General features: G+C 57.1%; 1 protein-coding gene across 1 annotated transcript in view; it reads right to left on the bottom strand.

Annotated features, from left to right (window-relative positions):
• Positions 1-20958, bottom strand: part of UNC13A (unc-13 homolog A) — a 124342-nt gene that overhangs the window by 19470 nt on the left and 83914 nt on the right. Inside the window, exons 23-35 of the mRNA XM_074939554.1 lie at positions 20134-20202; positions 19583-19672; positions 18901-19035; positions 17999-18132; positions 17483-17568; positions 13538-13664; positions 10638-10734; positions 9524-9667; positions 8456-8539; positions 6422-6499; positions 5926-6014; positions 5140-5292; positions 3959-4082 (exon numbers count right to left, since the gene is read on the bottom strand). Coding sequence (XP_074795655.1) covers positions 3959-4082; positions 5140-5292; positions 5926-6014; positions 6422-6499; positions 8456-8539; positions 9524-9667; positions 10638-10734; positions 13538-13664; positions 17483-17568; positions 17999-18132; positions 18901-19035; positions 19583-19672; positions 20134-20202 — 1410 coding nt within the window. The remainder of the gene's footprint in view (positions 1-3958; positions 4083-5139; positions 5293-5925; positions 6015-6421; positions 6500-8455; positions 8540-9523; positions 9668-10637; positions 10735-13537; positions 13665-17482; positions 17569-17998; positions 18133-18900; positions 19036-19582; positions 19673-20133; positions 20203-20958) is intronic.

Below are 20958 nucleotides of genomic sequence, written 5' to 3'. Positions count from 1 at the left end.
TGACGTCAGGATGTGAAGAATTTCAGATCCAAGTGAAAATGCAATGGGGAATCACCTATGCCGAAACGCAGCAGCGTCCTGCGGTGAATCCCCATGGGCTTCCAAAATGCACCCTGAGACCCCTAAGAAGCGACCTCCAGCAGGACAAGCCTCCTTGGCCTCCCACTGATCAACACTGACCTCCACCCACCACCACTCCCTGCACAATTCGGGGGTTGTCTTCCCGGTCCCCCAGACGCAGATGGAGCAAGCCGAGCTCTGTTTAGCTGTGACAAGAGAACGGGCTGCGGTGCCAGAGCAGACAGCCTGCTTAGTTCCAGGGCGGCTGAGCTAAATGCGGGCGAGGCTGACTCACGGCTGGGCCGCTGCGTGGCAGCGGAAAGCATCCTCTGATGCTGCGTGGAGGAGATTCCATGGCATTCTGCTGTCTGGGTTCCTGTGACTCATGGCACAGAGCTGTCAGGTCTCTGATCAAGTTTAAAGGGCCCCTCAAAATATGCCCGCCATCAGCTAGCTGGTGAGACAGCTCCCTGCACTGCAACAGTGGCAGCGGGGCTGTAGGAGTGACTCAGGAGTGGCAGAGAGCAGCCGGCTGGAATGCCAGAACACTTCTCCCAGAGGGACTGGTGCATCTGTTTGCCTGGGCAGATCTCCCTGGGGAGCAGCTGTTAGCCCTCGCGACAGACTCCCCAGGAGTGAAAATCTCCCATTGTCTGGGACACTAAAGCTAGACTAGGAAATTCCCATGCAAAAAGAAAAGGAGGACTTGTGGCACCTTAGAGACTAACCAATTTATTTGAGCATGAGCTTTCGTGAGCTACAGCTCACTTCCAGGGATTTGTGCTGGAAATGGCCCACCTTGATTTTCATGCACGTTGTAAGGAGAGTGGTCACTTTGGATAGGCTATTACCAGCAGGAGAGTGAGTTTGTGTGTGTATGGGGGTGGGGGGGTGAGAAAACCTGTATTTGTGCTGGAAATGGCCCACCTTGATTTTCATGCACGTTGTAAGGAGAGTTTGTGTGTGTGGTTTTTGGAGAGGGGTGAGGGGGTGAGAGAACCTGGATTCCTGCAGGAAATGGCCCACCTTGATTATCATACACATTGTGAAGAGAGTGGTCACTTTGGATGGGCTATTACCAGCAAGAGAGTGAGTTTGTCTGTGGGGGGGCGGAGGGTGAGAAAACCTGGATTTGTGCTGGAAATGGCCCATCTTGATGATCACTTTAGATAAGCTATTACCAGCAGGAGAGTGGGGTGGGAGGAGGTATTGTTTCATGGTCTCTGTGTATATAATGTCTTCTGCAATTTCCACAGTATGCATCCGATGAAGTGAGCTGTAGCTCACGAAAGCTCATGCTCAAATAAATTGGTTAGTCTCTAAGGTGCCACAAGTCCTTCTTTTCTTTTTGCGAATACAGACTAACACGGCTGTTACTCTGAAACCTGTCACCATGCAAAAAGCTTCATTAAAGTTAAGTGGATGGGCCAGCAGCCTTCTCAGGAAACCTCAGCAGCGTGTTTCCATTGAAGGGGAAACCCGCCCAAATCCTGTAGAAGGCCTGGAAATTCAAAGGCAAAGCTCCGGTCAAATGGGGCAGCAGGCCCGGTCCCTCTGGAGTCTCTGGCCTCGGTTCTCAGTCGCTGTACTTGGGATCAGGAGGGAGGAGGAATTAAGGGGACTTTAAGCCATCTTTGCACTTCGGGGGGCAGTTCAGGGGCTTGTCCAGCCCCTGGGGTTCATTAGAGCAGCTCGGCGGTGTTTCCTGACACTATGCTTCCCACAGCCCTGGAAAGCAACGCCCGGGCTGGAGGAAAGTGTTCCCCGGTTGTGCCCCCAATCCATCCCTTGCCCCAGGGCTGTGAGCATGGCCTACTCCAGGGGCATCTCCAGGGGCTCTTTATACCTACCTTATGGGCCCTTTATGCAATACGTGGAGAACCTCAGAGGCCCCCAGGAATCCCCCTGCAAATGTCCCCCTGTGACGTTATTGACAAAATCTGTAACCGTATAGATCCGATGAAGTGAGCTGCAGCTCACGAAAGCTTATGCTCAAATAAATTTGTTAGTCTCTAAGGTGCCACAAGTCCTCCTTTTCTTTTTGCGGATACAGACTAACACGGCTGCTACTCTGAAACCTGGTATAGATCACTGTTGCAACCACTGTTATATATTTGCAGCACATATTGTACAAAGGTTGTTGTGTGAGGTGTCTATGGGAAGGTTATGATTGGCTGGTTATAATTATGCTATCTGTATATATGTATCATTTTGCAGTTGAAGTTATGAATATTGGCTCTATACTGTCTGTATTTCAAACTTATGCTGTGCTTCTGGGTGACACCCCAGACAAGTTGGTGTCAGCTCTGCCTAGCCTGATGGATGGCCCATTAAGGACCATCAGCTATACAATGACCCATTGAGAGAAGGCAGATACGCCTTGTGACTCAGCCAGGTATGCTGGGACTTGCCCATGTGACTCCAAACTCCATTTTGCTGTAATTTTCCACAGTAAGAGCAAAGAGGGGTTCTTACACCTGGAAAAGACTATAAAAGACTGCTGCAGCTCCTCCATCTGGTCTTCAATCCTACTTCATACTTCCGGAGGGGCTTTGCTACAGATGGAAGCTCTACACAAAGGACTGAATGACCCATCCCAGGTGTGGATGTTCTCCAGAGACTTGATTTGAACCTGCCATTTATTCCATCACTGCTACAAGCCTGAATCAAGAACTTTGCCATTTCTATATGTAATTGATTCCATTTAACCAATTCTAGCTCTCGTCTCTATCTTTTTCCTTTTATGAATAAACCGTTAGATTTTAGATTCTAAAGGACTGGCAACAGCGTGATTTGTGGGTAAGATCTGATTTGTCTATTGACCTGGGTCTGGGGCTTGGTTCTTTGGGATTGGGAGAATCATTTTTCTTTTACTGGGGTATTGGTTTTCATAACCATCTGTCCCCATAACGAGGGGCACTGGTGGTGATACTGGGAAACTGGAGTGTCTAAGAGAATTGCTTGTGTGACTTGTGGTTAGCCAGTGGGGTGAGACCGAAGTCTTCTCTGGCTGGCTGGTTTGGTTTGCCTTGGTGGGCACAGAAACCCCAGCCCTGGGCTGTAACTGCCCTGCTTGAAGCAATTTGTCCTGAATTGGCACTCTCCGTTGGGTCCCGCCAGAACCAGCCTCGTTACACGCCCCCGTCCCCTTTCCTTCCCCACCCTCACCCTCCCGCCCAGAGACAACCCAACCCGATGTTCTCTCCCCCACGCCCTCTGCCAACCTCGCAGAGAGGCCAATGCCCAGAAGCGGCAACAGATGCTAAGAGGAGCCCCCTTTGCCCTAAGCAGCATGAGCAGCTCTTGGAGAGGAGACAAAGTCCTTCCCTTGCCAGGGAGCCGTGCTCAGGACACGCCTGCCCAGTGCCTTGTGCTCAGGGGACAGATCAGGGTGCTCCCCTGCCTGGCACCCCACACTTAAGAAGAAGGGGGGCACCACGGTTCTGTTTCTGCTGCTGAAGTGGGAGGCCCGACTTCCTGACTCCATGTGCCATGGCACTCCATGCCCTCGCTGGGCACGCTGGGCCGGGACAGAGGGGTGAGGTGGAGACACGCTTCTCCAGCCAGACCCTTATTCCCAGGAGTTGTTCGGGGGATGTAAACGCTGGGGGAGTTTCCCCCCCCACCAGAGTGATCTGGAAACGTCCTGGGCAGGGCAGGGGGGAGCTGAGCCCCTCATTCCCTGATTTGAGCTCTGAAGCTAGAGAGCTCAAGCGCGCTCTGGATGAAGCTCCGTCCGCTAAGCGCTCGATGCCCAGGCTCACGCGGTGCCAGGGCTCCAGAGCGGACCGCCTCCAGCTGAGCTTCCGCCATGGAGAGCCCAGAGCTCAGAGGAGGGTGCCCACGTGTCCCTCCTTCCCTGCCCACCATGTCCTGACTCCCGCCCCCGGGGGCTCACTGTCTGGTCGGTAAGTGGCGGGAGGACGATGGTCTTCTCCATGGTGTTCATCACCAGCTTCCAGAGCTCCTTCAACACACGCTTCAGCACCGTCTTCTCGCAGATCTTGGCGAAGAGAGCCAGGCTGGGAACAGAGGTGGGGAGGGAGAGGATGGACTTGGGTTCTGGGCATGCCACCCACCCCCCATACAGACCCCCCACACACACACAGAGCCCCTACACACACACACACACACAGCCCCTACACATCACTACACACACACACACACACAAAATGCACCTACACATCACTACACACACACACACAATGTCCCTACAAACACACACACACACACACAAAATGCTCCCCCCCACCCCATGCTCTCCAGGTCTCTCCCATAGGACCCCCCCACCCCATACTCCAACACCCTCACCCTGCGTGGGCTGGTCCTGGTGCTCCGGGCCCTGCTCCCCCCTGCCAGCTGCCGGCCACGTCTGACTCCTGTGCTCTGCACTGGCAGCTCCTTCCCTCCCCTGGCGGCCGAGGGCCCACCCCAGCCACCCGAACCCCGGTGTCCCCATCCTCTGGGCAGTGCTAGTCATCACAGGGCTCTGTGTAACCCAGGGAGCAAAAGCAGCACCCGACACGGGCTCGGCCTTTTGCCAGTCTGAGGTCATGGGGATTAAAGGAACACGCGGCCCATGGCTGGCTGCAGAGCGCCCCATGGGGGCAGAGGGCTCACCTCGGGGCACAGGGGGGAGGTGACAGGGGCAGAGCAGGGAGGACATGCCCGGGGCAGAGAGAGGCTGTGCCCTGGGGACAGCAGGGACTGGGTGGGCACAGGGCTTGGGGTGCAGGGAGGGATCCTGTCGCTCACGAGAGCCACCGCTGGGCCCAGCAGAGCACCCCTGGGCCGGGGGAAGCCACGGAGCGCTGGACACTGCCCACTGAGCGCCACGCCTTATCCTGTGCAGGCCTCTGGGCAGAGCGGCCTAGGCACCCCGCTGATCACAGGGCACAGGACCTTCCCCCGCAGGGCCCCCTCCCCTGCAGTGCCCTGCCCCCCTCAGTGCCCTCCCCAGCCCCCTCCCCCACTGTGCCCTCCTCATTCCCCCACCCCACATGCCCTTCCCAGCCCCAGCCCCCCTGTGGAGCCCCCAGTGCCCCTCCCCGCAGTGCCCCCCAAGCCCCCTGCACTCACTTGCTGTCCAGAAGGTCCATGATGGGCTGAAGGACGTTGTCGGCGTCCTGAGCGACGCTGCTGCAGGCGCTGGCAGGGACATTCCCGGTGCCCTTCACCTGGCTCAGGATGTCGCCCATCTGCTTCACGCACTCCTCAATGTGAGGCTGGAAACTGAGCGCCACAGGGCGCAGGCAGCTCCGTGAGCAGGGCGGGGAGCCCCTCCCCATGGCCCAGGAACACCCTGCTCCACCGGTTTTGGGGAATCTGCCCTCCCCACAGCCACAGGCTCTGGGGACCCCCCAGCCCTGCCAGCTCCAGGGACCCCGAGCCCTGCACACTAGTTCCTGGGACCCCCCATCCCAGCACACACTGGTTACTGGGGGCCCCCCATCCCTGCACACTAGTTCCTGGGCCCCCCCATCCCTGCAGGCTCTGGGGACCCCCTCATCCCTGCCCACTCTGGTGCCCAGAACCCTCCCAGCCCTTCAGGCTCCAGGGACCCCCCACCCTGGAACACTAGTTCCTAGGAACCCCATCCCAGCACACACTGGTTACTGGGGCCCCTCCATCCCTGCACACTGGTTCCTGGGACCCCCATCCCAGCACACTGGTTCCTGGGAGCCCCCCATCCCTGCAGGCTCCCCCCAACTCCTGCAGCCCCAAACCCGACCGTGACCCTCGGGGCTCATCCCCAGAATCACCACACAAGGAGCCTCCTTCCAAACAGGAGCAGAGCCTGACCCTGTGCTTTGCACCCGACGATTTATACCCCTCCCCCCGCCCGGTCCCCTCCGCCCGGCGCACCTGGTGGCAAAAACTCCGCTGAGCTCATCCAGGCCGCTGTTGAGTTTCGCCTGCAGCTCCGTCAGGGTGTCGCTGGCCTCGGCGTCCAGCTGCAGGGGGATGCGCCTGGTTAACAGACGCTGCCCCTCTGCGGGCAGCGCTGGACACTCGGGGGCCCGTGGTCCCCAGAATACTCCCAGAATGCCCTGAGAAGCAAGGGCCGAGTCTGTCTTGGGTGGAAGCTGGCCTGAAAGCCGGGCGGGGACAGAAGCTGGCCACGGGTCGCTGGGTCTCTCACAGCACCGCAAGACGGCACTCCTGCCCAGGGGCCAGGAGACAGGGACCAATGCAGTGCCGTGCCCGGGGGGCCAGCGGCACCCCGCTGGGGGTGGGAGATCCCACCAGACTGGGACGTACCACTGCAGAGCCTCACTATGGGGCCAGCGTCTGGAAACGTCGGGGCACACCCCGTCCAGGGGTCCAGCTGCAGGAGAGAGCGGGGCACCCCGGTACAAACCTCCTTCCCCCCCATGGCTTCAAACATCTTCTCCAGCTGGACACGGAGCTGCTGGATGTTGTTCATCAGGATACAGGGCTAGAAGGGGACCAGAGGGAGAGGCGGTTAGTGCAGGACGCTCACACCCTACTGGCTGCGATCACAGCAGTGGGGAACGCAGCAACAGCCAGACCGGCTCAGACCCAAGGCCCAGCTCGCTGGGTCCTGTCGCTGTCAGTGGCCTGGCCAGCAGGCATGGTGGGGTAGGCTGCCCCACATCTGATCTCTGGGTCTCTAGTAGTTAGAGCCTGGCTGAAGCCCTGGAGCATTCATCACCCCGCCCCCCCGCCAGCCAACACTTGTGCTGTGTTAACTATGAAACCTTGGGCCAGTGGCTGCATTCCTGAGCCCGGGGGATTTCGCAGCCCAGGTGGGTGGGGACCTCCCCCATCTCCTTAGCTCACATTAGAGATGCGGGGCAGAGAGGTCACGGCTCAGCTGCCCGCACTGAGGGATCTATAGCCACATTAGTCACCTGGCTAAGTAAGTGGCCATATGCCAGAGACACTGAGCCCTCTCAGTGCTCATTGATTTCACTGGGGGTTGGGGTGCTCAGCACCTGGAGACCTTGCTGCAGGATTTAGGGGCCCAGCAGAAGGCCTCCAAACTTCAGAGCAAGAGCTGGAGAGTCAGCCGCAGAGCAGGGGGCAGATGGAGATCTCCCAATTCCCAGAGCTGGTGGGGGGGAAGGCTCGGGAATCCTGACCCGGGGTGTGAGTACACGGGTGGCAGGAGGGCAGGGGAGGTGGAGCGGTCAGCGTGGGAGCATTTTCCAGAAGACGTTTCTCAGCCCACGTGACTCGATGTGAGGGAGGAGGGGAGGGGCTCCGGCCTGAGCCAGCAGCTCCGTCTCCATTCACAGGAGCCCCCAAACTCCACATCCCCAGCTGCTCAGGCTCGCCTTGTGGCGTGGGTGTGACACACACAGGAGAGGCCGGTCCTCCCCGGTCATGATAGCAAGGCACCCAGGCCTGGATTTACCAGCTCTCTGGCCCTGCATGGAAACTCCAGGGGCTTGCTGGCCGGGGGGCAGGGTCGCTGGGAGTGGGTCAGCGTCACTGTTCCACCCATTCGGCTGGCTGACAGCCTGGCATTTTAGTCACTGGGCCAAATCCACCCCGTGCAGAACTCTAGCGAAGCCAATGGAGTTACACCACAGGGTGAATTTGGCCTGTTGGCCCGAGTATGCAGGTGGGGTCTATCTGCCACCCAGCTGGCCTGACAGCGGTGCCTTTAAACCCCCAGAGCCTGCTCTGAGCTGGTGGCAGGTCTGCCAGTTCCATCCAAGTCCGTGGAGTGACTCCGGGTATGAGTCTCCTCTCATTTACCCTAGCTTTACATCACTGAACTCAATGGACACTGGGGCAAGGACTCCTGCTTTACACCAGCTTCAGCAGGAGAAATGGGCCCTCCCATATCTAGAGACCTCTTTGCGGGATTAAAGGGAGCGTGTCTCATGAGTGAGGAACACGGCTGCCTCGTGACGCCTTTGTACGCCAGTGCATGGGAATGAGGGTGTGACACACCTGCTTGTGTGGGGGTTGGATGGGTGTGTAAGCACGCGTCAGTGTGTCCTGTGTACCCACACAGCAGGGTGAGCTATGGAGCTGGGACCCGGGTGCTCCCCAGACTCTGGCGGGGTTTGGATAGGATGGGCTTTGGTTCTGCCCACAGCAGAGACAGGCTGCCACGTTCAGAACCCCATGTGCATCCAAAGTGTCCCAGGGGTTTGGATCCAGCCTGGTAGAATCACTCCTGGGAACGGGTGCCCCAGAGTCACATAAGACCCAAGAGCAGCTTGCAAATAGCAGAGACGGGGCCTTTCAAGGCAACCAACAGAGAACAGAGAGGAGAAGAGGAAGGGTGCAGAGGAGACTGGCGCTAATTGCTTCCAGGGGGGATCTGGTGGCATCGGTGGCATGGAGACACCGCGACAGAGAGTGGCCCCGCCAATCGGAAGGCAAGAGAGCAAGGCAGGAGGAGGGGATACGTCACCACTTTCTCCTTCTCCTTGGAGCAGTACAAAGCGAAATCCTTGGAGATGATCTCGGCGTATTGCAGCAGCACGTTGCTGATGGTCTGCAGGCAGGAATGGCCAGGCCGGGCCGGGGGCGGAGCAGAGCGAGCGAGCCGGGAGAGCCGGAAGGGGCAAAGGAAGGCAAGGCAAGAGAAAAGGAAAGGAACGAGACTGTGAAATCCAGGTTTGGTCTGAAATAAAGTGCCCAAGGATTGCTTTGGGCCTACGAAGCTGCAAATTGAACTCCAGGAAACAAAAAGGCCCCCGTTGTGTGTCAGCGCTGTGCATAGGTGTGACTGTCGGGGTGGGGGGCATTTCAATGGGGATGCTGCCACCCCCACATTCCCACTTTTGGCCCCCCACAACTTTTTGTTATACAAGACCTGAATTAACCCTATAAAATGCCGTTCCCAGTGCCCACACTGCCCAGGAGGAGGTGCTGGAGATACGTGTGGGCAGGAGGCACTTCCCAGCACTGCCGTTCCTCCCCAGCACCAGTGCTTCAGGTTTCCATGGCTGGCACACGGCACATGGCAGGGCCCCGGGACAGGAGCACATTCCACAGCTGTTTGTTCCTGCCGGGGAGAGGCGATGTGCTGACACGGGGCTGGCGGCGCAGGCCTCAGCTCCCTTCCATGGTGCCACTCCGTGGAAGTCAGTGGAGTGACCCTGACTTACCCATTGTGAGTCACAGGAGACTCAAGCCTGCAGCGTTTAATTAATCCAGGAGCTAGCGAGCCTGGGGTAACCGCAGGGTTTGCCTGGGTCCAGCAGCCTCAACAAAGAATCCCCGTTAGTTGCAATATGTCCCGGTCCCACGCCTTCTCCACCATCGGGGCGCTGCAGCCCAGGTGCACGTCCCGGTTAGCGCCATCTCTCACTGTGCAGCATGCTGCAGCCTGGACGACTGAATGGGTGCAGATGCTGCTCCAGCTGAGGTCTTGCACTGTTTAAGCTGGGACCGTTGCCATTCCGGGGTGGGGGTCACAGCAGTGTAAACACAGGGTTGGACCCAGCATGTCGCCTGGCCCCACCGGGCTCCTTACCTTGGCAAACCTCCGCATGTAGTGCCCGACAATCTGCGGGTCGGGGCACTCCAGCTTCTTGATGATCTCAAAGCTCTGGTTCAGCTGGGAGAAGACGTCCACCACGGAGCAGGAGAAGAGAGCGTGCTCAGAGGTTTGCTGGAACTGGAGCAGGAGACAGAGGGGGAGCAGAGCATAGGAAAGAACGGGTTATTTTCTGGGCTCAGAGCTAGAGCCTCGGGTCTGGGTGATATGTCACAGAGGCAGCTGCTGCACTGGCTTTACGTCCTGCCTTCTTCTGAGCATCTCAAAGCATTTTGCAAAGGCAGGTGAGTATCCCTTTGTATAGATGGGGAAACTGGCCCAACATCACAGAGGTGTCAGGAGTGAAGTTGGAAATAGAACCCAGGGGTCCTTATTCCCAGTTCCCTGTTCAGATCAAGGCTTCTCTCTTCATAAATCCGGCTGCCAAGCTTGGCTTCCTCCGAACAGCCTGGCCCTGCATGCTCACGCTACCAGGCTTGCTGGCCATGTGCCTGCTGCTGCCTGATTCAAGATGGAGGATCAGAAATAACCCGGAGAGAGCCTCTCCTACAGCATGTCCAGCCGGCCGGCGGGACCCAGAAGTGCATTGGCAGCAAACAATGAAAAACAACCGGGGGCGAGGATTAACTGGTCTCTAACCACGCATGGCCTGGATCCAACTCCTGTTTTGGGGGATGGCCTGGGTCAGCTCTCTTGAAGTTTTCACTCTCCAGCTGTCACTGGAGGGGGTAGGTTGGACAGGTTGGCTGGTTTCCCACCCCATGGGGCAGAGGTTCTCTGGTACCGGTGGGTGAATATGGCTGTTTCTAAGGCACCTCAGATGTGCCCCATCTCATTCCCACAGGGAGGTGGAGCGCTACGTACAGATCTCGGGGCTGTATGCAAAACCCTGACAGGGCTGTCCTGACAGATGGCTACAATTGGAGGGCTGGACGCGCTGCTCACTCACTCCGAGAGAAACCCCAGTGTGCTATGCCCGTGGGAGGGGAGAACTGGCTCCTAGAATGAAGACTCAGCACCTGGGCTAGACTTGAGCCCACCCCCGCGTGGCAGACTTCCGTCCAGGTCACTTTTTGGCTCTATACCATACCCCGTCCTTCTTGTCCCGCTCCAGCGCTCCATGCAGGAAATCCCGGGACACCTCCTCATTTTCATCCAGCCACTGGATAACGAAAGGCTCAAACCAGCTGGAAGAGAAAGAGACGGGGAGATGGGGCAGCGGGAGAGGGTCTCACGTCCCCGCTGTTTGGAATAACGCTCCAACAAGCTCACAAGAGAGAAGGGAAATAGGTCGATTTGATGCGCTATGCAGTCCATGGGCAGGCTGCCCTCCGCATCTGGCCCGCACAGACCACACGGTAGAGGGGAGAAGAGGGATTCCCAGCCAGTGTCTGCCCTTTGTTATCCACGGGTGGATCTGGCATTTACTCCACTGGCTTCCAATCCATCGGGCTGGCTTCTCCTCTTCCACCCATGATCCCACTGAGCCCAGGTCTGCCCTCCCCGGGATAACGCGGGGCAGCTGCACTGCAGGCCAGTGGGACTGTGCTCACGGGAGCAGAAGGACAATTGCGCCCAGTGGCGTCTCTGGGAGCTGCTCCCGATTTACACCGGGGACAATGAGAGGAGAATCCGACCCGTGTCCCGTCACCCTGATCTCAGAGCAGGAGGGACCATTCTCTCAGTCTCCGGGGGTGCTCAGCATCCCCAAGAGAAGCTGCAGGGGTTCAGCACCTCTGACAATCCAGCCTCCCGCATTTGAACCTGGACCTGCTCACCCCGCTCTGTCCACAGACCCCTGCCTGGGCCTGAGCTGGTAGAAGGAGCTGCCTGGTACTCCTTGCACGGGGTCCGAATCAGAAATCAGATCCATCTCCTGAAGCACACGTGGCGCCTGGCCTCGGTCCCTTCCCAGAGCGCACTGAGACACACCTCGGCTCTGTTACGGAGGGGGAGCCCCAGCTCCCTCGGGAGGCAGCTTCTGGGGCCAGGTGCTCCCCTACCCCAGCGGAACAGGCACCAGGGCTTGGAAGACACTTTTAACCCCTGTCCGCAAGCCCCGTCAGTGGAAACAGACAGAAGCCGGGCTGGCCACTCAGTGCCATGGTCGCCTAGGGAAGGATAAGTCCTGGACCGGTGAACTGAGCGGGCACCTTGTCCCACAGGGATGTGTGGAGTTTCGTCTGTCTCCCAGGCCCCTGGAGCACTAACGAACCTACGCGCTGAGGGAATCAAGCCTTTAGCTGCTGGAGTGAAATACTAGCTTCGTACTGACCCACTGGGAAATCAACCGAAGCATGACAGCTCCCTGACTGTCCTCCCGAGCACCCTCCGGCGGAGCCTTATTAAGCGGATAACTAAGAGAGCCTTGTTCAGAGCCCAGCCGAGACTGGGTGCCAGAGGGGAAGATCCCAGAGGAGGTGGGTGTTGGTTTTCTGTCTCGGCTCGCAGCGCCCCTCCCGTCTGAGCTGTAGATCTGAAACCCACCAGAGCAGGCAGGAGAATCGATGCTGCAGCTGGATTTAATTACTGATCCAGAGCGATTGATCCCTCGGGCCCCTGCATTTCCCGCTGACGGGAGGGAGCCTGCTGGGTAACACCCGGAGCAGAGTCGGAAAGGCTGAAAGAGCTCCGGGAACACAAGGCAGCAGCCCAGAAACCGGCCTGCTTTGGACCTGCCAGGCACAAGGCGATGCCAGACGAGTGTCTGGGGGGCCAGCCCTTCCCACCGCACCTGTGATCCATGGAGTGCAGGCATGTCGCCTCGAGCGGGACACTCCAGCTCCAGCTCCGAGTGCAGCCGGGCCCTTAGTGGGGAGGAAGGGAAGGGGAGGGAGCAAATGGAGGGGTGAGGAACAGGAGGGAGGAGGATGTCGGTATGACAGAGGCAAAGGGTGGTAAGATCCTGTTCCTCCTCTCTCCTCCCTCCTTCCTCTCCCCACCCTCGGACTGCAATGGGAGAGAACGCCCAGTGTTAGAAGTGTGTGGGGTGACCATATTCCCCAAAGGGAAAAGAGGACACCACATTGGGCTGGCCCGAGCCAGTTGCCCAAACCCTGCCCCACCTTCCCCACTCCGCACATGGGGCAGGACTGTGCCCTCCCTTCCCCTCCACGCATGAGTCGCTGGCCTGAGCCCTGCCTCCCCACACTCAGGGCTCTCATCGGAGCCCAAACTGCTCCACGCATGGGGCTGGCGTCGCTCCTCGCCCGAGCCCTGCTGCCCCTCCCACATGGGGCTGGCATCTCCGCTCACCGCACCCTGCCTCCCCACTGTGCGGCTGGCATTGCTGCTCACTGGAGCCCTGCCCCGCCCCCCCGCAGGGCTGGTGTAGCTGTACCCCCCCAAAGGAGTGTGTGCCCCACGTTTTTGGCAAAATTGGGCCTCTGTCCCGTTTGCAGTTGGCAAGAACAAATGGGACAAATGCCCGTTTTCGCCAAAAAAGTCAAGACGGCCAGGACAGGGCTTAAAAGAGGGACTGCCCCAGCCAAAATGGGATGTATGGTCACCCTAGATGTGTGCCTTGCCCATTGTCTCAATCCAGCAACTGAGGGGTTAAATGCACCTGCCTCTCCCCCAGGAGTGCTGAGGCGCCCTGCCTGGCACCCTGGGCTGGCATTTACACCTGTGCGTGTGGAAATGCAGCAGATCCGAGCGTAAAGGGCCGCAGGAGGGGCTGGGCAGCAGAGAACCAGTCCCCGATGGCACCGCGCTGCCAGCGCCTGGGGACACACGGCAGACACTGTTGCAACCAATGTTCTATCTTACACCGCTGTGAGTTTCTTCATGAGGCCCTGAGACTTGGCCACGCCGAGGAGCAGCTGCGAGCGTGCAGGGCGTCGGCTGTGAGTGGGGCGTGTGCCTGGCTCCTTAGAATCTGCCTCCTGCTTTTAACTAAAAGGAGTCCCCGGCCCCTGACCCGCCCCGTCAGGCCCTCGTGGCTCAGACCCCCCTGCTAGCCGGCCGGCCGACCGCAGCGCCAGGACTTACGCGGGGTATTCGGGGACGCGGCTCTTGAAGGCAGGGAGCTCAGTCACATACTCGTTATAAAGCCATTTCACTTTGAAGTGCAGGTTCATGTAGTCAGCACTTTTACACAGGCGATGCTTGTCGTGCTCTGCGGGCGAGGAGAGAGGGGGCCATGGGTGGGGGGATCTCTCCCTTGCTTCACCCCACTCGGGCTGAATCCCAAAGCCCTGGCTCAGGCTAAGCTCCCCGGGACTCATCCCGAGAGGTGCAAGCCAGGCTAGGTGCCCGCAGGGAGGGAGGTCAGGGGGCTTAGTGCAGCGGGGGCCAAGCTAGGGACCCGGGGCGGGGGGGACACTCCCAGGCTGGAGGTCCCCCCGCCCCATAGGCTTCTAGCCTGGGCACAGCAGAGAGCGGCCATTGGCCAGCAGGGAGACACAGACTCACTCCGGCCACCATGGTTCCTTTCCAGGGTGGAGTTCGACCCAGTGCTGTGCTCCTGGAGGGGCTAGAACAGCTGCCGACAGCCTGTAAGCGGGCCTGGGGCGTCAGGGCCCAGAGAGAGATGGGAGGGGCTCACCACCTGCTTGGCGCATCGGGGGCAGGGGAAGAGGCCACTAAAAGGGTGAGAACTGTGCAGTTTAGAGAAGAGAGGCTTGGCGGGGGTGGGGGGGGGATATGACAGAGGGCTACGAAATCATGAATGGTACAGAGAAAGTGAGTAGGGAAGTGTTGTTTACCTTTCCCACAATACAAAAACCAGGGGTCACCTGAGGACATTAGTAGGCAGCGGGTTTCAGACAAGCAGGAGGAGGTACCTTTTCACACAGTGCATGATTAACCTGTGGAACTCATTGCCAGGGGATGTTGTGAAGGCCAAAAGTATGACTGGGCTCAAAACAGAACTGGGTAAGTTTCTGGAGGATTGCTCATCAATGGCCACCAGCCAAGACGGTCAGGGACGCAACCCCATGCTCGGGGTGACCCCAAACCTCTGACTGCCAGAAGCCAAGAGGACAAGACAGGGGTGGATCATTCCAACTGCCCTTCTCTGTACACTCCCCTCAAAGCTCTGGTACAGGCCACTGTCGGAGACAGGATACTGGACAAGATGGCCATGATCTGCCCCAGTCTGGCAGCTTTGCTGTTCTTATGATCATGGTCTATAAGGCCGAGATCTGCCAAAGTATTTCCACTGAAGTCAATGGACGGTAGGAGCGAGGAGGTGGGCTAAGCACCTAACTGGGGAAAGAGATCTGACCACTGGGGCCCTTTCAGCTAGTGGATAAAGGCCTGAGCCTAACAAAGCTCGATGGCTGGAGGATGAGGCTAGGAAAACACAGACTGGAAACAAGGGGCAAATCCTTAATAGGAAGGAGCAGCTTCCCCAGCTACCATCATCAGCTCTCAGGGTCTTTAAATCGAGCCTGGGTGTCTTTCTGACACCTGACGCCCCTACTCTACTTGCGCTATATTGATGACATCTTCATCATCTGGACCCATGGAAAAGAAGCCCTTGAGGAATTCCACCATGATTTCAACAATTTCCATCCCACCATCAACCTCAGCCTGGTCCAGTCCACACAAGAGATCCACTTCCTGGACACTACAGTGCTAATAAACAATGGTCACATAAACACCACCCTATACCGGAAACCTACTGACCGCTATTCCTACCTACATGCCTCCAGCTTTCACCCTGACCACACCTCACGATCCATCGTCTACAGCCAAGCTCTGCGATACAACCGCATTTGCTCCAACCCCTCAGACAGAGACAAACACCTACAAGATCTCTATCAAGCATTCTTACAACTACAATACCCACCTGCGGAAGTGAAGAAACAGATTGACAGAGCCAGAAGAGTTCCCAGAAGTCACCTACTACAGGACAGGCCTAACAAAGAAAATAACAGAACGCCACTAGCCGTCACCTTCAGCCCCCAACTAAAACCCCTCCAACGCATTATTAAGGATCTACAACCTATCCTGAAGGATGACCCAACACTCTCACAAATCTTGGGAGACAGGCCAGTCCTTGCCTACAGACAACCCCCCAACCTGAAGCGAATACTCACCAACAACCACATACCACACAACAGAACCACTAACCCAGAAACCTATCCTTGCAATAAAGCCCGTTGCCAACTGTGCCCACATATCTATTCAGGGGACACCATCACAGGGCCTAATAACATCAGCCACACTATCAGAGGCTCGTTCACCTGCACATCCACCAATGTGATATATGCCATCATGTGCCAGCAATGCCCCTCTGCCATGTACATTGGTCAAACTGGACAGTCTCTACGTTAAAGAATAAATGGACACAAATCAGATGTCAAGAATTATAACATTCATAAACCAGTCGGAGAACACTTCAATCTCTCTGGTCACGCAATCAGAGACATGAAGGTTGCTATCTTACAACAAAAAAACTTCAAATCCAGAGTCCAGCGAGAAACTGCTGAATTGGAATTCATTTGCAAATTGGATACTATTAATTTAGGCTTAAATAGAGACTGGGAGTGGCTAAGTCATTATGCAAGGTAGCCTATTTCCCCTTGTTTTTTCCTACACCCACCCCCCCCGACGTTCTGGTTAAACTTGGATTTATGCTGGAAGTGGCCCACCTTGATTGTCATGCACATTGTGGGGAGAGTGGTCAGTTTGGATGAGCTATTGCCAGCAGGAGAGTGAGTTTGTGTGTGTGTGGGCGGGGGGGGGGGGGGGGGTGAGAAAACCTGGATTTGTGCTGGAAATGGCCCACCTTGATTTTCATGCAGGTTGTAAGGAGAGTGGTCACTTTGGATAGGCTATTACCAACAGGAGAATGAGTTTGTGTGTGTGGTTTTTGGAGGGGGGTGAGGGGGTGAGAGAACCTGGATTCCTGCAGGAAATGGCCCACCTTGATTATCATACACATTGTGAAGAGAGTGGTCACTTTGGATGGGCTATTACCAGCAAGAGAGTGAGTTTGTCTGTGGGGGGGGCGGAAGGTGAGAAAACCTGGATTTGTGCTGGAAATGGCCCAACTTGATGATCACTTTAGATAAGCTATAACCAGCAGGAGAGTGGGGTGGGAGGAGGTATTGTTTCATGGTCTCTGTGTATATAATGTCTTCTGCAATTTCCACAGTATGCATCCGATGAAGTGAGCTGTAGCTCACGAAAGCTCATGCTCAAATAAATTGGTTAGTCTCTAAGGTGCCACAAGTCCTCCTTTTCTTTTTGCGAATACAGACTAACACGGCTGTTACTCTGAAACCTTTCTGAAAGCTGAACGTTCAGCCGTGGGTTTGGTAGGATCACAGGATGGAAGAGGGCAGAACAGCCCGCTCCACTGCAGGAATCCCTGGGGAAGGCTGTGCAGGAGGTTGGACTCGATGACTTGGAATCCCTGAAGGCGAAGGCACCTTAGCTAGCCGGTGACTGTCTGCCCTGGAGCTTTCCTGATGCACAGGTCTCCATGCAGGAGAGGAGCGGGGACGGGGGCTTGGCCCACCCTGAGCAGTGGGTTAATGTTACTATTTTCCAAACTGAAATTGTTGCAACCAGAGCAGAGAGGGAAATACGACTGCATCTCCCCCGGGAAGAGGACGGGACTATTCTCCACCCCCGCCCAGCAGCCAGCCTCATGGTGGATGCTGCTTCTTCCCAATGCCCCTTTCCCTGGTGGGTCTTGTCGTGTGTTAGCTGAGTGGGTACGTGCAGTGCTGCCCTTTGCTGGGTGTGTCCGGAGTGGCATCATGGGACTGTGCTGTTAGCAGAGACTCTCGGTTAGCTCAGAGAGCAGGGGAATGCGCTGCGTCCCATCCCCACGGCTGCGGCCGCACGGACCCACAGCACAGGGACCACGGTGGAGCTGGGGGTCGCCATGGCTTTGGTTCAGTGAAACGGAGGTTGATCCCCCATCACCTCCCAGCAGGAGGCAGGGGAGTGACAAAATTCAGCCCAGGAGAGACTCACCTTCCATTGCATATTTCATGTCCTGAGCAAAGAGGTTCCACATCACCTCGGCGCTGATCTTACCCACGTTCAGCTCCTGGGGGAACCTGGCAGGAAGGGAGGAAAAATGGATGAATCCTACAGCTACAGAATAAATCCCCAAACCAACTGCTTCCGACAGAGAGGGATGATCTCCCTGGTGCCCCCACGGCACAGTGCAGACCCAGGAACGGTGGCACACACATGGGCCACCCAGGGCTTTTCCCAGGAGGCTCCATGCTTCTCCATTCAGCTCCGAACAGGCAGGAGAAGGGCAGGTGACAGGAATCCCAAGCAAGGGACAAGGCCAGAGCTGCCCATGGAGGTGCAAGGAGGGAAGTCTCCTACGGAGGTCTCTCCCCAGGCTAGGGCAGAATCCCGATGGCTCATACGTTGATGCTCCCAGCACAGTGTCTGCGAACCAGCTCAGATCTCAGTTTTACTGACACTCCCTGGTGGAGGCAGGGCTGGTGTGACCGTTCCCAGGCCGGTACTCACTGGTTCAGGCAGGGCGTATAGGAGTTCTTATCCTCTTCAATAATCGAGACAATCAGCGTGATAAGTTTGGACCAGAAATCCAGGTTCTTGATGCTGGGCCCCTGCTCCTCGGGGGGGACCTCACCTTTCTTTGTCTGGGAAAAGCCCAAAGACAAGGGAAGGAAAGTCTCTGGTTAATCGCGTGTGGGAATGCAGGGATTGCTGTCCCATGGGGCACAACCTCAGTTTGGCTTCCAGATGCTGAGATTTTTCTTTGGCTTGGAAATCAGCAATGGCTGTGACCTGCTAGCTCCTTTCCAGCCCATCCTCTGGGGACCAGGAGAGGGCTGCTCTGACACAGGCACAGAACCAGGCTGGGGTCCAGTCTAGGGCCAGGCTCCCCATAGGGAGCATCTCTGCACACGTTTCAGACTCCTCCCTCCAGCCCCACATGGGAAACCTGGAGACTCGGGTCCTGTTCTACAATGCGCGGCTTTTCTGGTAGAGGAGATCCCAGCCGGCCAACAGGCACTCCCGGAGACTCCTGCCTCCTGTCCCGTGCCTCGCCTTATCCTTAAACGGCGTGATGCTCCACCGAGTAAAGGAAGGCTGCAGCTCCTCTGGGCCCAATCCCCACCCAACAGCCAGCCGGCGGAGCCTGGTCCAGCAGGAGGCAGCCGGCTGGGAAGGGGAGCTGGTTACGGGAAGTGCGGACAGCTACGAGGAAAGCTCCCACAACTGGGAACTAGGAGCTGAGATTCTTGCTACCCAGCAGCTGACAAGCTCTGCTCCGGGCAAAGGCTCACCAAAACCTCTGGTCCGGAAGTGCTGAGTGCAACACCTGCCCCGCCTAAAGGCCCTGCCTATCACACAGCGGGGAGGGCGGCCAGGTGGGGCGCTCCCCCCCGCCCCGCCCCACGTACCGGGTCGGTTTGGTACTCGCGGCTATACAGCTCGTGGCAGTTGTTGAAGATGTACTCGTAGGTGGAGTTGAGACAGGCTTTCACGCAGTCCTTCACCACCTGGCTGGCCCGAGGTGGGCTCTGCAGCTCCTGCACCTGTGGGATGGGGAAGGGAGACATGGTCACGCTTTGCAACGGATGCCTCCCGAGACGGACTCGCTGCCTGGAAGAGAAAACCCGTGTCGCCGGGAGCTCAGGGGAGGGACCCCAGACAGCAGGTGTCACTCAGGAAGCTGCCATGGGATGCATCACAGGCCCCCCTGAGTTACACAAGGAGCCTTGCTCAGTGCCCATGTGCCCAGTGCCAGCCCAGGGCTGCTTGCCTGGAGCAGGATGCCTCCCGTGGTGAGAAATCCCACCCCTTCTGAGCCCGCAAGGCAGACCCCTGGCATGGGACTGCTGTCACCTCCAGGATCTCTAGACGCCATTCGACAAAAGCACTGTCATTACCACTGAACTCCATGGTGGTTTGTGTTGGATTTCAGTACACAGGATGGGCAATTCATTAAGCTAATTAATATGCAGCACAGCTCCTCAGCTGCATTCTGGAAGCAGAGGGATCCCAGGGCAAGTGGCTGCTCCTCTGGGAGCTGGGGGAATCTCTCCCTCTGGGAAGGACCAGCCAGCAGGCACCGGGCATTACCTTCATTCGAAAGAAGGTGATGCTGGTTAACAGATCCACCGTCGACTTGAGATCCTGCAGCCTCTCTGGGCTGCTGGCAGGGAAGTTGTTCTGTCAGGAAAGAGAGAAGTTTAGAGGGCCACATGACGGCTAGGAGAGCAAGCAGGGGGTACCCCGGCTGGAGTTTCAGAGCTAGCAGGTGATCTGATCACAGCCACCTGGTGTTTAACACCAAACCTGCTCCCACTGAAACCTGTGGAAAACCTCCCATTTACATCCACAGCTCTCCAAGCTGAGCAGCGCTGTTTCCATAGCTGGGGAAACTGAGGCATAGAATGACTCACCAAGGCCAGTAGCAGACGCTGGGCCTAGAATCCAGTTTCCTGAATCCCCCTCCAGCACCTCATCCACTGGACCAGCCTGAGCCCTTGACAGGCTCTAGCCTGGTGGCAGGAGACTCCTCGCACAAGGGACTAAGCTGCAGCTGATCAGGGAGCAGCTCTGAAGCCCGTTTAAAAGTCTGCCGGTGTTCATCCCCATCCCCCACCCCTTGTGGGGCTGGTTCCCCTTACCCGGTACATGGACAGGTCAATCCGGAGCGAATTGTGCAGCTGGTCCAGTAGCTTGACGAAACGTTCTTTCTGCAAAGACACACCCCGGCGCCAGGTAAACGGGAGAAGGGCGACCAAAGCCCATTTCCCCACCTCCCCAGCTCAGCCGTTTCCAGCGCAAGGTTGACAGACCGCCCCCCTCTGTCCCTTTGCAGCTACCCCCTGCAAGAGGGGCACCCATGCACAGAGGCGGGGGGGTTCAGCAGAGCCGTGCTGGGTGAGGGGAGCGTGTTTACTGATGCCAGCTATGATCTCTCTGTTACACTTAGCAGGAAGGTTCAGAACAAACATAAACTCAGGAGCAACTTAATCCTAGCCGGGTTGTCAGCAGCCCCTGTCTGGTGAGACTGGGATGGGAGCTGGACAGCCAGAGAGAACCACAGGGTCTGTCTGAGTCCAGCAGCTTCAGTAGAGAATCCCCTTTAGATCCATTGCAGGGGAGCCCGAGCTCTCCTCTACTATGAGCTGTATTAGCTGGTACACAACTGTAAACTAGACTACAAAATGGGTGCAACATTTCAGGAAGGATGTGGACAAACAGGATAAAGTCTGGAGAAGAGCAACAAAAATGATGAAAGGTCTAGAAAACATGACCCGTGAGGGAAGATTAAAAAAACTGGGTTTGTTTAGTGTGGAGAAGAGAAGACTGAGAGGGGACATGATAACAGTTGTCAAGTACATACAAGTTACAAGGAGGAGGAAGAAAAATTGTTGTTCTTAACCTCTGAGATAGGACACGAAGCAATGGGCTTAAACTGCAGCAAGGGTGGCTTAGGTTGGACATTA

The sequence above is a fragment of the Natator depressus genome, chromosome 25, assembly GCF_965152275.1.
Source record: "Natator depressus isolate rNatDep1 chromosome 25, rNatDep2.hap1, whole genome shotgun sequence".
NCBI classification, from domain to species: Eukaryota; Metazoa; Chordata; order Testudines; family Cheloniidae; genus Natator; species Natator depressus.
The sequence above is the reverse complement of the archived record's forward strand: the minus strand, read 5'-3'. Positions and strand labels throughout refer to the sequence as shown.